Source organism: Rhinolophus sinicus, linkage group LG07 (genome assembly GCF_036562045.2).
Source record: "Rhinolophus sinicus isolate RSC01 linkage group LG07, ASM3656204v1, whole genome shotgun sequence".
Classification (NCBI taxonomy): domain Eukaryota; kingdom Metazoa; phylum Chordata; class Mammalia; order Chiroptera; family Rhinolophidae; genus Rhinolophus; species Rhinolophus sinicus.
In genome coordinates this window covers 13,404,451-13,423,028 of record NC_133757.1, presented here as the reverse complement: position 1 = coordinate 13,423,028, position 18,578 = coordinate 13,404,451, and the positions used below count along the sequence as shown (strand labels likewise).

At 49.8% G+C, this 18,578-nt stretch overlaps 1 protein-coding gene across 7 annotated transcripts in view; it reads right to left on the bottom strand.

Annotated features, from left to right (window-relative positions):
- The window catches only part of AFAP1L2 (actin filament associated protein 1 like 2), a 102,266-nt gene that overhangs the window by 76,419 nt on the left and 7,269 nt on the right, over positions 1-18,578 (bottom strand). The window contains exons 1-2 of one of the 7 annotated variants that reach the window (XM_074338996.1): positions 15,762-16,091; positions 10,412-10,465 (exon numbers count right to left, since the gene is read on the bottom strand). The exons of 1 other annotated variant lie outside the window; for it this stretch is intronic. In XM_074338996.1, coding sequence (XP_074195097.1) covers positions 10,412-10,465; positions 15,762-15,777 — 70 coding nt within the window. In that variant the 5' untranslated portion in view covers positions 15,778-16,091. Of the gene's footprint in view, positions 1-10,411; positions 10,466-15,642; positions 16,093-18,578 lie in introns of those variants that run through there. 5 more of the 7 variants (XM_074338998.1, XM_019725199.2, XM_074339000.1 and 2 more) reach the window with 5 other exon arrangements.

Here is an 18,578-nt window from a genome sequence, read left to right as displayed (position 1 = left end):
TATGATCTGAACATTGGGGGGAATAGAGCATTCAATGCCTCTTAAAGGGAGAAGCAATTCAGAGACCTTGGGCGGTTCATAGGTCAATAGCTGCCTTCCTTCCCTGGCTTTGTCTGATGGGAAGGACCTGGGACCATCATTCAGGCACCTCAGACAATTGTCCCACACCTGCTACAATGAGCTGTGTGCCTGAGGCTTACCCCACACCCAATCTCACCCTCAGAACCCTCTCCTATAAAATGTAGAAAACACCAATGGGTCTGGAGCACCTCAACCTCTTCAGAAAAGTATGAAGGTGAATATTCTTTTAGGATGTGCTTGGATTGTTCTTGTGGGGGAAAAAAAGACCATTTCGAACCCAAGACCATCCATCTGGTGATAACCTGCTCAGGTAGCGAGGCAGCAGCCACCTGGCTGGGTGGCCAGGAAGCTAAACTTCACTGCTTGTGAAGTGCTCTCAGAATACGACCCAAGCTTTCTGCATGGCCCAGCCCTCCTACTTCATCCCTCTCCACCCTCCCTGTGGCTAAGCTCTGCCCCTGCCCCCCACCCCTCTACACCCACACCATTCTAGCTCATGATGGCCTCAGAAGCTCTGCCCTTGCTGTTCCCTCTACCTGGAACTCTCAAGCCTGGTTCTCCACATGGCAGGTTTCTCCCTTTCATTCAGGTCTCAACTCAAATGTTACCTCCTCAGAGAGACTGTGCACGACCACCCTGGCTAATGTTGGGAATGCCACCATTCCCCCCCATTCCCTCTCCCCTCCCCCCATTACTCTCACAACATCCTATTTTCGTTTTTCACATAACTTACTACCATCTGAAATGATCCTTTCCTGAAACTGTGTGTGCTAGTTCATGGTCCGCTTTCCTCCTCTTGCATATCAGCTCCATTAGGACAGAAACTTCATTAACACTGTGCCCAGCATTACCTCGGCACCTAGACAGCGCCTGGCACACAGTGAAGCTCAAAAAGTGCCTATTGTGTGAATACCTGGAAACTGTCCCATGCAAAAGGGCTACCTAAGGAATCAGCAAGTTCATTACAAAATCACAAATCCCTCAAACTGGAAAAGGACCCTGGGGCTGACTTGAACTTAAGAAAACAGAAATGAAGATCTTTATTGTTCCATCACTGAGGTATCCACATTCCAGTGGACCTAGGAATTGGAAGTGCAGGTTCAGAGATAGGCAAAACTTAAGTAACATGGTCAGTAAACAGATCTGATGAAGAACAGCTTGGAGAGATGTCAATAAACAATGATGGGGAAACAGTCAAACCAGCAGAGCCAACCTCAGGGTTTTTTCATTTTCTGAAACCATAAGCCTTAGTTCTTGGCTTTCCACACCCACAGATTTGCAGCCCACCGGCTGAGACACACCCGAAGTGTTAGCTCTTCGTGATTCCTGACCCTGCCCACGGGGCCCAGGCAGCCGCAAGCCTGCCATCATGCAGAGCAAAAGCAGGAGGTAGCCTCCATGGTCCCAATGGCTCTTCCCCCCACACACCTTTAGTTCTCAAAAAGACTTAAAAAAAAGAAAAAGAAAAATAACTATTATTTCAAGTAGAAATAGAGATGGAACAAAAAAATGTTAGGGGCCACCTCTTTGCAGATCAAGCAGACCCAGGTAGGACAGGCAGTTTATCTTGTTTGGATGCACTGATTTCAAGTGAATATTCCCATCTCCCAGGTGGAGAGGAGCAAAAATGAACGGGTGCACAGAGTCTAGAACTTTCCTGTCCAATCAATCAGGTCCTGGAAAAATTCAATTCGGATGCATTCTACTCACTCCGATAAAGCTTTGGACATCATCTCTTGGCCATGACCTGTACTTAGTCATGTGGACCCAAAGATGACTCCAGGTTCGCCAAGTGGCTGGAGGTCCACTGAACGATACATGACTTAGAAGCCAGCGCTACCCTCCCAGACTTATCCGAGAGGGGCTATGAGCCTCTGCCCCCTCATGACAATGGGGGCCTGCTAATCACCACTACAGCTCTGACAACGCCTAAGCTTTGGAGTCAGATGTAAAGGTGGGCTGTTAGCACAACCTCACGAGCAAAGGGGCTCGGACAGCCCAGCGATTAATAAGAAGGAAGACGGCCTCCCCATTTACTCCTCCCCAAAGAGGGTGCAGGGAGAAGAGTTCCTACCCCTACCCCCAACTTCCTCCAGCACTCGGCTGGAGGTCCTGGGGCTGCCCTCACTCTGCCAAAGTCTGCTTCCAGTCAGACCTGCAGGCTTCTGGTATCACCAACAGACTATAAGTAAACTCTTACAAATTCCGGTTCATCCTCATAGCCCATTCCCTGCCCCCAACAGAGATGACCTTTCTACTATGTACCTTTTTGTTTGTATGTATATTTGCTTAATGCATACTGCTGCATGAATTTGTAATGGCTGTAAATGCTATGGTCAAATGTCCTGTTCTGCTTCTTCTCCCTTCGGTCAGTGCTATGTCTTCAAGAGCCATCTATGTTGCTGGATGACATCTAATCCAGTGCTTCTTACTGTTGCATAATTCTCCAGGATGACACGGCATCCGACACCACAGCTCACCTGTTCCCTCTTCCAGGTGACATCGCACTACTTCCTGCTCTCCACCACCACAAATGCTGCCGCGAGGATCATGCACCAACCTGCCCCATGTGGACCCATGCAGTCATTTCTGCACGTTCTGAGAACACTTGGCATCCTGCAGCCTCTCATTTCTCCCAGCCAACTGGGTGGTCGTTTTGGTTGTTTTGTCTCTGACGACTAAACGAGCCCAAGGGTTTTTTTTTCAGATGCTCATTAGCTTTTTGGAGGCCCCTTCATCTGTAAAGTCCCATTCATACCCTTTATTCATCTTCTTTTCTATTGCGGTGTCTGCCTTTCTCTGGCTGATTTACAGGAGTTCCTTGTATATTCTAACTTGTTAATCCCTTGAAGGTTTTAAACACTGTAAATATCTCTCCCCTTTTTGACAGCTGCCTATTAACTTTGTCCAGTATGTCCATTAGTGAACAGAAGCCCTTTGCTATAATCAAACTCTGAGAAACCTTGAGGACAGCAACCATTTCTCAGTCATACGATTCCAGTTTCTTGAGCACTCCTGAGTTACCACCCCCGCGATGAGGTGCTGTGGATGCAAACAGGAATAATGGCTTTTGACCCTTAAGGAGCTTACAGTCTCCTGGGAATATAGACTTTCCATCAACTATAACATTGACATAATTGACCTTGGCCATGGAGGGTTGTGCAAGGGACAGTGAAGGGTTAAAGGCTTCAAGGGGTCAAGGCGTCATGGCTGAGTGAGCCTTGACAGAGAAGCTTGCAGGCAGCCCTGAGGGGAGTCCATGCCAGGCAACGGAATAGCATATGCAAAAGCCCAGTTTGGGAAACCACAAGGAATCCAGCACGGCAAAGTGAGGAATGGCCACAGAGACTGGACAAATAGGAATGGGCCACAGACAGAAAGAGCTCAGATTTTTCTCCAGTGCAGTACAAAGCGAGAGTATGTTTCCTCGCTCTCCCCATAGCCACTGGCGAGCTGCCCTCGACACCGAATGGACTCGAGGAAGAAGGCCTGGTGCAGGGGCCTTAAGAAAGCCGGGCTCACCTGAGTGATAGTAGCAATGTATTGAAGTCTTCAGAGAAACACCATAGAATATTCTAGAAAGAAAAGGGTTTGTGAGCACCCAAGCTACGTTACCGAGGCAGATGAGAAACATTCATTGGACAGGTCTGGACTGTCCTGAATGAAATGACTTCCCTCCCTGGCCGCCGCTGGGAGCTGCTCCTGCTGCTGCTGCCGCCTTGATGAAAGTCCTCAGACACAAAACTTCCCAACTGCCAAGCGTGCTTGGGGTGGAAGTGTACCACATAAAGTCATTAATAACAGCAGAATCATACCCAAGACCCCAGCAGGATCTCTGCCAGCCAGCTGTTTCCTCCGGAATCTAAACCATTTTCACATTCAATAATGGTAATTTTGTAAAGGGAAAAAGAAAAGCCATTCGTAGAAAATATTTTGCTCCGAGCTATTGACTGCCCTTATATTTTCCAGCCAGAGGAGAAATCTGTATGTACAGAAAAAAAGGCAGTCGAGTAGGAAGATAAGAAGGCATAGACGGGGGCTGTGCAAGGTTCCATGGGGAGTTAGACTTCAGGGGGTCAAGGTGTCAGGGCTGAGTGAGGCTGACAGATAAGCTAGGAATCTGGAAATCGCTCCATCACAACAGATCACGGTAGGTATCAAGGCACTTTCACTCTCTCTCCTGCAAGCTGCCTTAGCCTCCCCAGGGGAGATAATAAATCCTGCTGTAGGACAGGAGTCTTATCCTTTGAGGGCACTAGGTAAATTGCTTTAGGAAATTTCAAGAAACTGGGGCTGATTGTTCCCTGATATCTCCTCTACACACAAACAAACACACACACACACACTGTCCCAAACATACCTTGTATCGGTGAAGTGAATGCACTTACCGTGTTTCCCTGAGAATAAGACCTAGCCAGACAATCAGCTCTAATGTGTCTTTTGGAGCAAAAATTAATAGAAGAACTGGTCTTATTTTACTATAATGTAAGACCGGGTCTAATAACATAACATAACGTAACGTAACGTAACATATAGAATAAATATAACAAATACAATATAAAATATTAGTATACTATAATACCGGGTCTTATATTAATTTTTGCTCCAAACGATGCATTAGAGCTGATGGTCCGACTAGGTCTTATTTTCGGGGAAACACAGTATTAGCTTTTCCCGTTCACTGAGGCCCCATCAGCTAGGTATGGTTAGGGCTGCAAGGATGCAAGGAGGGAAGGAAGTCAGAACCCCAAGATTGGTGCCCCCCACATCTCTCCAACCTACCAAATGCATTTTCCAACACAACCCCTGCGACAACTCCCAATTCTACTGCTAGGGAAAGGTAGGTCATTCAGTTCCCAGAGCCACCTACACACCCTAGAGGCCTCCTGCTGAGAACAAGAGGCTCCCGCCTGCCAGCTGCCATGCCTGAGTCAGGAGTCCAGCTGTACTCCAGAAGCGAGGCTGAAACGGATCTGGGCCCACACTCTTGCCCTGAGTATGGGGCCGCACGTTCTCACAGGGAAGGCAGGCTGCTGGTTTGCTCTTACTCTCAACCTCAGCACCCCAGGGCCCCCTGCATACCTGAGAGCCCTGGGGCCCTTACATCACAGTCGGAGAAGCAAACCTCCCCACCCCCATGCTAAGAGATTTACTAATGAATTAGAGCCCCCAGAGTCTCCTTCAGTCCTGAGTGGGGCTGGGGAGGGCGGGGTGAGAGGGAGTCATGCTTCAGAAGGATTTGATCTCAAGAGCAACAGACTAACTTCACCCTCTGAGAACAAACGGCCTTTCCCACTCTCGAGGGAAACAGTGCGTGGCAAGAGCTGGGAGCGACACCTGGATCCCATAACTCTCAGAGATTTGCTCGCAGCCTGAACTGTTTACAGTTACACGCACCAAACCAACATCAAATGGGTGGGAGATGGACGCCTGCCCACTGAGAGGCCAGGAGGTCAATGGGAAAAATTATTTTAGTCAATGTTCAGCCTTCATGTTTGGAACTTTCATCCAAACTATGGTGATGTTCTCATGCTCCCCCTGTGTAGATGCCAGGCCCTCCCCAATGCTCATTTCCAGGGAGCTTGGGATGGCAGGGGGAGGAGCCCAACACAGGCCAAGACTGTTTCTTCCACCCCTTGGAGGTTAGCAGGTCACAGGGCTGTTTAAGGACCCACAGAGAGAGGATAAGAACTCTGTCCTGAGAATCCTAGTCCCTGTGACACCACCCTGTACTAGGGCAGCTGGGAAGGCTGGCAAGGTCCCAGGGTAGCAAATGGCTCGCGCCATAGGGGCTGGGGAAGGTGGCCTTCTTTGCAGACCACGTGCGGCAACACTTTCTAGGGCCTGACAAAGCAGCAGGGACCACCCCAAACAGATTTTCACTCAGGCCTCCTCTTCCAGGAGGGAGGGAGATGCTCCTGGTCTGGCTGACCACAACCCCACCCTGACGCTGAGGTCATTAGTTCCTCTTGGGAAACCTGGGATTCCAGCCACAGCTACTAGAAATGAGAGCCTGGGGTGACCAGGGAACTGGGGGCCAAGGGAGGCTATTCCTTTCTGGGTCTTTCTGGCCTCCTGTTGTCAGGGAAAAGCCCTTTTCTAGACTCATGCCCCAAGAGACCTGACCAGAATTGGCAGAAAAAAAGAGTGAGAAAGTGGGAGAAAGTCAAGAGGGGAGAATAAGTGAATGCAAGAGCAGGTAGAGAGCGAGCGAGAGAACACTGCACGTTCAGAACCAGGTGTTAGCCTGTGTGCACCGAAGTCCACACACACTCATGTGTGATAGTCTTGTCATCAACCTGACCTGCCTTGCCACAGGCTAACTTCCAGGGCATCTGGGACACTACCGACTTGAACCAGAGACAGGCTTCCACTCTCTCCAGTGAGACGGGAGCCTCTCCCAGCTGAAGTATCTGCAGTGGCTTTCTCAGGAGATTCCCCACGGGCCCCAGACACCTGGAGCTGTCACAATGCAACTGTGTTGCAGCCTTCCAGACAACCACACTGGACCCATACACATCCCGACCCTCAGCCGCAATTACACCGAGTCTAAAATATGTTAAAACACACGTAATCCAACCCTTCCATGCCTGTCAGAGACCAGCCACACTGCATCAGACATTTGAGAAGTTCGTGCGGGGCTCATCCTTGCTGCTTCTGCCCAAGATCTGCCACATCACCACTCTTTATTCCCTTCCACTTGTGCAGGAAACTGCCAAGCAGAAGCCACAGAGGTCTTTGTTAACTGTAGTACCAAATGGTGGTGTCCATCTGTATTTCTTCAAAGAATGTACTGGAAGGGGATGCCCCCAAAGGCCTGACAATGCAAAGGGCAGTAAGGTGGTGACCCTCTCAAGCTCATAAGGCAGTTGTAACTGAAAATATCTGCTCCCAAGAGACCCAAGACCATAAAAATGAAGATGAGATGCCCTAAGCCAACTCACCACCCAGTAAGTCCCAGCACCCTAGCAGAGTTCCTTCCAAAACAACCATATTTGAATTTTAGTGAATCAGCTCAATATGTTCTAGGACTGTGGGTAGTAAATAAAAGAAGTCAGTGAAATTGCTAAACAATAAACTCCATTCAACACATTTTTTTTTAATCCCCCATCTGGGGAGTTGAATACAGTTAACATGAATAAATCCTGTTGTGTAAAAACTGGAGGAGAAAAAAGGGGAGTGGAGGATGGAAGGAAATGGCAGGATTCCCACTTGTTGGTCTAACAGGAAGGCTGACAGTCCCCAGAACCCAAAAGGATGCCAGTGTGCCAGGCTGGCCCTGGGGAGATGGTGCCAGCAGTTTGCAGTCCAGGTAAGGAAGTACCTGGAATTACCCCACCCATGCACTCCCAGCTTCTCCTCTGAGGCCCTGCCATCCTGGCTGGCACTCAAACTAGAAGTGGACCTTTGTGCTGCCCCAAACTCGACTCTTCCTAGATGGACCATCCACAAGCCAGGCCTGACCATGCCTCAGGGAAGGTTCCCGTCAAATATGCACAAAAAAATATTGTCTCCCTTCCCCTCCCCAACGTCCGGCAACAAAGTCGAGACAATTAGAACTAAGGGTTGCACCAGCTATTACTATTCTGCAATTCTTCCTGAATACCCCCCTAGAACAGGTGGAACAGACCTGCCTTTGACGGTGACTAGTGGCTTGGACATATTTGCAGTTAAGAAGAGTTGCACACGTGCAATGCACAGCTGAAAGTGATATGGGCCCATAGGGTCCTCTGGGTGGAAGTTCTACATCCTTGTAACAGCTGTACTTAAGAAAGATGGGAAGGCAGATCCAGCATTCCGGGTCATAGCGCCAGGCAAAGCTCAGCTGAAGAACAAGCCCATTCGACATGATTTTTGATTTAAAAAAAATAAAAAATGGGAGCCACCAAGATCTTCAGATTGTACTAGGAACAGCAGCGTGATGCCCCTTCATTCTCATGGGATTCCACATCCGGTCACCTGGCTTGGTGCAGCAAGAGCCGGTGGCTCTGCCCTGGCGACACGAGGGTTTCCCCGACCTAGAAACAGGAGCTCTGATCCCTTACACCACTGGGACTCAGGGCAGTATTTTGCTAAATCATGAGTTTTCCCCTGTCAAAATCAAAACCAATTCTAGCTAGCATCGACAGGCAGGACTGCCAACAATAAAAAGTCAGCCAGGAAAAATTATGGTGCAGACTTGGGTACTCAATTCCAATTCAATAACTTTATTGGTGGAAAAAAAAAAAAAAAGATTTGCAGAAAGACTGCCAAAGTCAATACATTAGATCCATGTGTGGGTCTCATGTTCCCAGGGTGGGAACTGGAACTGAGGCTTCAATATGTGCCACGACCCTCCTGGGCTCTTTGCTGCCAGGTTTTAGAACTGTGTGTCCTTTTCTCTAAGTAGAGGGAGAGCTTACGCCATCACGCTGTGTGTGCCTAATGGAAAAGTCTCTTGCACTTAAGACACTGTCAAGCAGTCAGTCCTTTTGTTTTATACCAAAATGCTTCACCGTTTTCTGCTGCAACTCCAGACCACTGCAGGCATGACCACACCAGGAGCTCAGATTCTATTAGCAACCTGTGATGGCCACCTATGAGCAGGATGGGGTCTTCACCACAGCATCACAAACTGCTAAGCCTTGTTAACCACATAGTTCTGCATTTTCAGAAATACCCAGGGCTGTGTGACCACTACCACCATAAAGATTCAAAAACTAAAGATTTCTATTATTCTAAAAATTTCCCTTGTGCCCCTTTGTGGTCAAAGCCCTCCTGTAACCCTAGCCCCAGAAACTACTGACCTGTTATATTTCTCTATAGTTTGGCCTTTTCCAGAAAGTCACATAAATGGACTTGTGCAGTGCGTAGGCTTCTGAGTCTGGCTTCTTCCACTTAACACTGCTGTGTACCACTCGTAGTTAGTTAGCAACTGGTAGTCTCTAAGTCTTGGACTTTTGCTTTCTTGTCAAAGAGACTAACAGCTACGGAGAAACCAAATTCTTGATTTAGGGCCTTTTAATAAAGCTGAGGCCTGGGAATAGGGTGACCTACCACCTCTGTGTGCCCAGGACTAAGGGGTTCCCTGGGATGCCAGACTTCCGGTGGGAAAAGCAGGTTACGCCCTGGCAAACCAGGATGGTCGACCACCCTCCTTGGAAAAGCTACTGCGGAGATTCCTCCTGGCGAGCAGCAGGTTGCTCCTGCTGAGCTAACAGCTAGCTCTCCTTTCCGGGTTTAACCACCAGCGGAGGCCCCCGGTTTGCAGTCTGTTGGATGTGAGCCCCTGTTCAGACTCCACTAGGCCTGCAGTTCCTTTGAAGTCCCTGGGAGAGGCTCAAGGAAGTGAGAGCAGAACTCCACGGTCTGTTTAGAAAAGAGCAGAGCTTCTGTGGGTGTCGACACCCCTCCCCACTTGTCACTAAAATTTTAACACCCACAGAGAAAGATGTGACATGTAGGTACTCTCATCTCTTCTGGTTTTGTGCCCGTCTGATGCAATGCATCCAGGGTAACGTCAGCTCCTACTGTTTCTATACATTTTCCCTACTCCTCCTTCTCAATGGGGTTTGGGGTTAGTTTGTTTTGAGACTAACTATGGAGAAGGTGAGAGCCAAGTGATAGAAAATTAGTAAAGAGCTTGAAGTTCTTGTTAGAACGTAAGGGGCTTTCCTAGATAAACTTACGGAGACATCAGAGAGAAAAGTCATGCGGTACCAGGAGGTGGCTCCACACATCAGAATTAAGAATGAGCACTTGCTTGCCCACCTCCTTTCCAGCCGGCATCCAGGGGAATCCGTGGATGCTCTGAGAAACTAGGTTGCCTGGGGACAGGCTGAGCATCCCCAACTCAGAGCTCCCAATAGCTTCAAAATGCACATGATGGCATAGCCAGTGCCCAAGTTAACTGTGAGGACCCCGTCTCCCCCACCCCCGTACACACACACACCCAAGAAGGCAGGAACTGGTGGGGTCAGAACCACGTCAGAGGTTTCGGGCATCTGCTCCCCTGAATTAATTTAACATTACCCCTTCTTGACGTATATACCAGTAGTTCTTACAAGTTATCCCACCAAGCAGCCAGTGGGGCAGGTTAGTAATCAGTATCCTCCTTTGCACAGACGAGGAAACAAAGCCCAGAGATTAATTGACTTGCCCAAGGTCGCACAGCGAGTTAGTGGCAAAGGCCAGATTAGAACCCTGAGCCCCGGAGTGCCCAGCCCGGCGCCCAGCTCCACGAATTCCCTCAGCCTTCCTTCCAGAGCATGGGCAGAGCCAGGTCTGTGCCCTCGGGAGCCCTGGAGGCCAGGTGAGCTGCTGCAGAGGGCACAGGCAGGCTCATACTCACAAGCAGAAACCTGCAGGATCCTTCTCTGTACCACCAGACAGCAACACCCCTGTGCTGGAACAGACAGAAATAAGGCTCAAGGTGGGAAAGCCCAGGGCGGCCACTGCGTGCTTCCATCTCCACTTCTGGAATTTGGCTTTGACCCTGTGCTTCATTTCCCTTAGTGACCCAGGTCTGCTCTTGAGGGCCAGAGCATAAAAGGATACATGCTCCTCCTACCTGGAATTCATTCATTCATTCATTCATTCCACAACCATGTCCAAAGCACCTACTACGTGCCTGGCAGTGCATTACTTGGAGGAGACAGATCCCTGTCTTGAAGTTCAGTCTCACACAGGAAACAGACATATGTATATATAAGACAATGTGACATTAATTCGACAAATATTTGTTGAGTACCTATGATGTGACAAGCATTGATCAAGCTGCACCTAAAAACACAAGAGAACATAGAGGACGCAGGGGAGGCTTCATGGAAGAGGTGGCATGGGGGCTACATCCTGAAGACTGAGGAGTTTCACTGAGCAGCAAGTCCCTTCCTAGCTAAAGGGACACTGATAAGGAATGAGTCTGAAATTGCTTTGATTGCTTCTTTCTAAATAAACCCTGCTGTTGTTAGCACAGGAATTCTACCCTTTAGAAACTCAATTCTCAGGGATATTATATCGTTTCTGACTTTGAGTTCTTGCTTAATCTCTGTAGGCCTCAGTTGACATGTCTCTCAAATGGGGGTGACTAATCCTGTGTTTCAGAAAGTGGTTCTGGGCTTCACTAATAATCTTTGGAGACACATTCATACAGAAATCCTCGAGAAACAAATTCCGAGCATGGCCGATGGCATTCTCTTTCCCACTAAGTTTGCTGCTCTCTGCTCTCAACAGGAAATTGGTTTTATTTTTAAGAATCACAATTCTAAACTGACCTTTGTTGGGCTATCCACATTCCCTCCCTCATTTCCTTCTCTTCCTCAAGACATCCTCCTCCCTCCAAAGATGCCTCAGTGACCACAGAGCAACTAGATTTGAAGAGTGCTCGGAAAGTCAAATGGACAAATACTGGCAGTTGTTTTCTAGATGGGGAAACTGAGGCCCGGAGAGCTCAGTGACGGGCCCAAGGAAAGAGCATATGTGGGTGCCCTGGTTCCCAAGCCATTGCTTTCTTCATTGTACTGTGACTGTTTTTCCCATGTCTCAGGCTGGGCTCTGGGCAGACGTGCCATCCTCCCTTGGCTTGGGGAAAGTCTCCCTTCTCTGAATGACAGAAGTCTTTAGAGAAACACTCCCCTTCATTACAGGGATTTGGAAGAAAACTGGCACAGCTTCCTTAGCTTTGAAGCTCACTGGCCTCTCCTCGCCCTTTAATTGTGCTGGGAACTAGCCCAGTTCCCAGAGCGCCTACCCCTTCAGAAGAGGGGAAGGGCCCAAAGCAGAATACCCCCACCCTGCCTGGCCTTTCAGCACCAAAGGTGACCTCTCCATATTTCAGACAATTTTACTGCCAAAGCATCAATGGCTCCCACACAAAGAACTTCAAAGTCAGAAGGGCTCAAGGTCAAGTACAATCATGAGCAAACCCTGAGCTTAGGATTCTGAAGCATTACGTTTGAGATTGTTTTAAAGTAGTGTTCCCACAGCCTTGTAAAGCCTGTAATAGCTTAAGGTAAATTACATTCAATTTTTGTGGGTATGGCAAGATTTAGTGAAAGCACGTCATGTGAGTATAAAGAGGGTATCCATTTCACGCCCCACTTGCTGTTCCAGGTGAGGAAGGTGTGTATGTAATTATTTTCTCAATGGTTCTCAACTTCGGTTACATGCTAGAATCACCTGGAGACCTTTACAAACTACAATGCCTAACTAAGTTGCACCCTCAGACCAGTTAACTCAGACTATCTTGGGTGGGGCCTACACATTCACGTTTTTTAAAGCACCCCTGATGATTCTCAGATGTGGCTAAGGTTAAGCACCGCTGCCTTAGGTAGTACTTCCCAGGGAAAAACCCGAGCTCCAAGGCATAGAAAAATAACAAAAACACATGATTCCTCTGAAGGTAAAATGAATATTATCAATCAACCCATCTCTTTTAATTAGACTTTCTTTTACAGACCTTCTGAGACTCGATCTCAGGAGTCTTATACAAGCTTTCAAGTTTTTTTTCCTTGACTTGCTTCTTCATAGCTCACCTCTCCCTTGCAGTACCCTAAAACTAAGTGCCCTCTGTTGGGAATCGGGTGATCTGACTCAGAAACAAAAACACAGGAGAGTAGTTGCCCTTTCAACCAATTACCATGATCCAAATTAAAGCGACTCTCTCAAGTGTGCCTGTTTGGTCCAAGGATGAGGCAATTTCAGGAAGCTTAGGCATGGACATTCCAAGTGCAATCCACAGATAGTAGGTCAGTCACTTTTGGCCCTAGACATACTCACCAGCTGGAAGAGCAGCAGGAACCAGAATCCTTGACCACATGGTGAGTTCAGCCAATGGGCTCACGCAGTCATGCATGATGCCCGTATGAGAATCACAAATATGTAAACATCCAAGGATGGAAACCTTTTCAAGGCACCCCATAGAACTCAGCACTGCTTATACACCCCCAAAGAGATTCACATACAAGATATAGCAACTCTACATCACTTTTAATGACGACTCTCATAAAAGCTCCATCTCTCTGGGAACATACCCCCACCCTTGTTTTTGCTTGAGAAGCCATGCTGTCAGCAGAATGGCTTAAAAAGAACAGGGAGAAAATCTGGAAATATTTCTGCATTAGATATTGGGTGATATTTCCACCATTCTTACCATGTTTCCCCAAAAATAAGACCTACCCCAAAAATAAGCCCCAGTTAAGATAGTCAGCCAGACAGACCCATTTTGTACGTTATGACAATGTTCCAGAAGATGACATGACTGTATTTCAATAAATGTAGATTGTTGAACATGAAAAAATAAGATATCCCTCAAAATATGCCCTAATGTGTCTTTTGGAGCAAACAATATAAGAACCGGTATTATATTATATTATATTAATTATATTATACTATATTATATTATACCTGGTCTTATAGTATAATAAAATAAGACCAGGTCTTACATTAATTTTTGCTCCAAAAGACACATTAGAGCTGATTGTCCGGCTAGGTCTGATTTCCCAGGAAACATGGTTATTCAATCTACCTTAAAAAGGGGCGGACCTCAATGTCTGACAAGCAAGAGGAGACTAAGATTCTAGGTAGAGTTGTACTGGTGAGTTGAAGATTGGGCCCAACATGCTTTGTTTTGCACAGACCAACATTTTGATCCAGTGAATGTTCAAAGCACAACTCATCTGCGTCTCAAGAGAACGGGGAATTTTACATGGAGGGGGGTAACCCCAATTCCTCGGCTGAAAGGTATAGTAAACACATTGAAAGCATTCACCAGTGAGACTTGAAATGGAGATTTTTTTTCCCCCAGAGCAAACACTAAAAGATGAGCTGGATCAGTCTCTGCAATCCAGATAATTCTCAAATGTATTCACTTATCACTCTCTGTGTCTGATTTAGTGTAAAATGATGAGGCAGATGCATGTGTTAACCAAAAACATAAATACTCTGAACTGGAAACTAAGTTTACTTCAACTGGCAAAAAGCCCCTAACTGATCTTCCAGAGTGGGAGGATTTTAAGCTCTCAAGAGGAAAAGATAAGAAAGAAGCCTTTCTTAGGTCAAGGGCCAAGTGAAAACCTTCTGACAATAACTGGACATTTGGGTAGAAGATCCCCCAATTTGCCCTAATTTAGGAAGAATAGTATGCTGATTTGAGAAAGTAGCGTGCAACCTGGACCTTCAGCCTGGAGCTAACACAACTCAGGAGTGGCAGACCCTGAGCTGGAAGGGACCCCAGGGGCCAACACTTCGGGTCAGAGACTGTTCCTTCCTCAAGTGTTCTGGACTACATAAGGACGCAGTCATTCAGGCACAAAACTGACGTGATCTCAGCAGAATTTCAGACAAAAAAAAAAAAAAAAAAAAAAAACCAGTTAGAAATGTGAGAGAGGCTCCAGGGAGGGTTCACAGAAAGAAGCCAAAGGGTGCTCGCTAACTTAACTTTGTCCCCCAGCCAGCGTCCATGCTCTTGGCAAAGACCCTTCCTTTATACATGAAGCCTATCTAGGATTTAGGTCTTTCGCCCTCACCTGTAACCAGGTGACCCAGATGAGAAAAAGCAAAGGGAAAAATCAAAAGACACGACTAGTTTAGGGAACTAAAGCCCGTCCTCAAAGTTTCCTTAATCTCAATTTCAGAGAGAAACTACTGGGAGTGTCATTCCTTGGGAATCTGAGCATTTGCCTTTCTTATTCTCTCCCAGGGGAAAATAAATACAGAAACAGTATTTCCTCTGTCAGGTTTGGCAAACACGAGTTCAGGACAAGAAAGTGGAAGAGGCTTTCTCAAAAGAAGGGGAGGTAGGAGGCGCCCTCAGCGTTCCGTTTACGGGGCAGCTCTTTAAATTCCTTTCCCAAAACATCTGCAATCCGAGGCTTCTAGACTTCAGTCCCAGGGTTCTGAGCACGGGTGCGAGCTGGGCACCGGGTACAACCTGGGCCGGGCCGGCCACCAGGGTTTGGCCAGGATCCCGGGCCCGAGCCAAATCAAAACCTTGCCCAGCTGCGCACTGAGCTAAGCCTCCGGCCCGAACGCCTCCACGCTCTACACCTGCGAGGCACCCACTTCGGCCCCCAATCCCTACACCCGTCCCCTGCTTGAGGGTGGGAGCGGGAGGAGAAGGGATGAGAGAGAGACGTTACCGGAGCGGCGGGACGATTGAGGCGGCCTAAGGTGGGAGCAGGGCTGCGCGCCCACCCCACCGCCCAAGTGCATCCCCGCGCAGGCTCTTTCCCTGGGTCTGCAGCAGGCCCTCCACTCCGGCTGGCGCCCAGGCGACAGGACGCAGCAACTCGCCCCTTTGCCCCAAAGCCGCCCCACACGGTTCCGACCTCATTCGGGGCCTCCCCCAACCCCAGCATCTTTCCGAGGCGGCCGGGACTGGGCGGTGAGTTGACAAGCACACCCTCTTTCCTCCAACAGGTGAGAAGCTCCGCCAAGCGGACCCCCGCCCTCCGCGCCTGGGAGGATCAAAGGGCTCGGGACACTGCCGCCACCTAGGAGCCACTAGCCCTGCCCGCGGCGCAGCTGTGGCCCCGGGTCTTCGGCCCCAATCAGAGCTGGGCACCGGCAGGCGGCTCTGCTCACCTGAGTCCGGGCGGGACCTGAGGCGCACGCGGTGACGCCCCCGCCATCTCTAGTTCTGCTCACCCGTGCGGTGCGGGGCGAGAAGGAAATGTGCGTCGCGCAGGGACCCGTGCCCTTACCTTTGTACCGCTCCATCGGGGCCTCGGGTGCACTCCTCGCCGCTCGGCTCCCGCGCTGCGTTCTCCGCCTTCGGCTCCGCGCCCCCAGCGCCGCGCTGGCCCCTCCCCGTGAGGTCACGCTCGCGGCCGGACCGCCTGGCGCAGCTGCCTTGCCGGGGGCTGTCGGACCCCGTTCCCTCCCGGCGCGCCGCCCCGGCGGGGTAGCTCTGCGGTCGACACGGGCGGACCGTCAGTGCGCAAGTCCGTGCGCACCCAGGCTCGCTCCCCGCCCCGTCGCCTGGCAGCTCCTTCACCTCTGGGCCCCGGGGGCGGCGGGAGGGAATGAGACCGGGATGTGCCCAAACCCTGGGGGAGGCGCCAGGGAGGGGCGAGCTAGGGCGGGCCGACAAGAGCTGTTCTTCCAACGGCAAAGATGCCAACCCACTGCCCGGAGGAGGAGACTGAGGCCTGAGATGAGAGGCACAGATGTGCCTAGAGCGCCTCCCGCTTGAACCACGGCCCAGCGCGCTTTTGCCCTTGGCCTTCCTCGAGGGACAACCGGTGTGTGTGTGGGGGGGGGGGGAGGTGGGGACAACCAAGCCCTGTTCCCGCTTCTGCCCCAGTGTGGTGCAGGGTGTCATGCGGGGTCTCTACTCCTGCTCCCCACATAAGAACGCAAGATGTGGCTAAGCCCAAAAGGAACACCCACGGAGCCATAGGTAGGGGAGTCATACCACTATACTCTCTCTGGCGGCATCTGCCTTTCTGCAATCCGCTGTTGCTAGCTCAGCCACCATCTTCTTGCTAGCCCCCATTTGCTGCTAGCGTAGCCACGGCAGTTATATTAGTGGCCAATGGCTCACTGGTTACAGCTGACGGCCAACTAGCCACAGCTGATGGCCATCAAATCACAGCTGATGGCCGTTTACTACCTGAGCCAGCACCTTTTCACGTGAGGCCAAGAGCCTGGAAACTGCTTTCTGGGGCTCTGTCCCAACACCCAGTCCTTCGTGAATAGTTCCCACACTCCTGCAACCTCTCTGGGCCACCGCTGCCTCACACACAGGAGGGCGTGTGAACCGTCTGCTTGCTGCCTTCTACTGGCGCCCAGGTTTCCCGGGAGCCACAGTTCCAGACTCTCCTGAAAAGGGTTAGAATTTCTGAAGCCGCCTCCACAAGTCCGGGAGCACGGATTCCTGGGTGGGGCAGCATCCGATCGCCCTGCGGGAAGGCATCTATCCCATAGGAAGCCCGGGCGTGGTTCTAACTCCACACCGCGCCGCTGCCACCAAGCGCCCCACTTCTGCCCTTCATCTTTTGCCATCTTTCTCCAGGGTCTCCACATGCCCAAGTCCTCCCCATCTGCCCGCAAAGGAAATCCATGGTTTTCTTTAAACCATTCGATTTTGATTTTAAAATCTCAATCATGGCTTGTGCAAGACTCCTGGTTTTTCAACATGTCTCCCCCAACTTCCTTGAAGGAACAATTAAGAGAGATTTGTTGTTATTCTTGCTGCTGTTTTCCAAAAGAATTCATTCTTCTTGGAACAGCAGATTTAGCTCTGATGTTTGGAGACCTTTGCCCCAGCAGTCTCAGAAATATTTTTCTTAGTTGTATTAGCAGCTAACATCCAGGGAACCCTCTCCACATGCCAGGCATGGCACTAAGGACTCTACATGCCCAGCCTTTAATTTCCCCAATAATTCTGTGATGTGGAGATTATTATTATTATGTCTATCATATGGTCGAAGAACCTGAGATTTACGGAGGTTAAACAACTTGCCCAAACTCCACCACTAAAAAAAGAACAGAGCAGGGCTGCTGCTTCCAGATGTTTATTTACAAAACTTTCCTGGCACTCCTAGGAAATGCCATCTCATGGAGCACACAGAAATGCAGACAATGACGACATAGCCAGGTAGGTGCTCTAATATGAGGGAAGCGCAAGGGATTCTGGAAACCCAGCAGAGGGCCCTCAACCAGCCTGGAGGAGCCTCATACGTCTTCTAGAAGAGGTGATGGCTTAGCTGAGTCTTACAAGATGAGTTAGAGCTAGTGAGATGACAGGAGAGTCTGTGAGTTCAGCCTTTCAGGCAGGTAGGACAGTGGGGACAGAGGCAGAGAGGTGAGCCATTTCAGGCTCAAAGTGTTCTGTGCCGTTGAAGCCACAAGGGAGCAGCCAGGAGTGGAGGAGTTGAGGCTGGAGAGGTGGGCACAGGCCCAGAATACCAAGTGATCTGAAAGCCCGGGGAATTGGGCAGCACCGAAAAGGGAAGGTGCCTCAGGGGTCCCGCAGAGGCTGAGTGGAGGGTGGAGTGCAGGAGGCAGTTGCACCAGCCAAGTGAGAAGTCACTGGAAACCCCGATGGGGAGGAGGGCAGAAATATGCCGAAGTTTGGTGCCAAGGCTCTGTGCCAGAGCACAGGGTGTGAGGGACAAAGGAGAGTCACGGTTGACCCTGTGGTTTCCAGCAACGAGGGTGACTGGGTGGAGAGTATACCACTCACACGCTCAGTCAGCCCTCAGAAATTACCTGAGGCCCTGTTAGGTGCCAGGTGCTACCAGGTACTGCACAGGGTACGAGCGAGATGGGCAAGGCCCTGTTCTCAAGGGACTGCTGGGGGGGGGGGTACAACAAACAGGAAAAGAGGTGAACATGCCTGAGTTGGATACAGAGAAGTGGCAACCGGTTGGGGTGCTTCGGGGCGAGAAAGAGAAGGGGCCACAGTGCCCCCTGGGGAGTTAGAGCCCAGGTTCGAGCCCCCAAACTCATCCGTGTGTGTTATTTCATTTCATTCTTTCAGCCACTCTTCCCAGTGGGCTGGACTCATGTGGGTT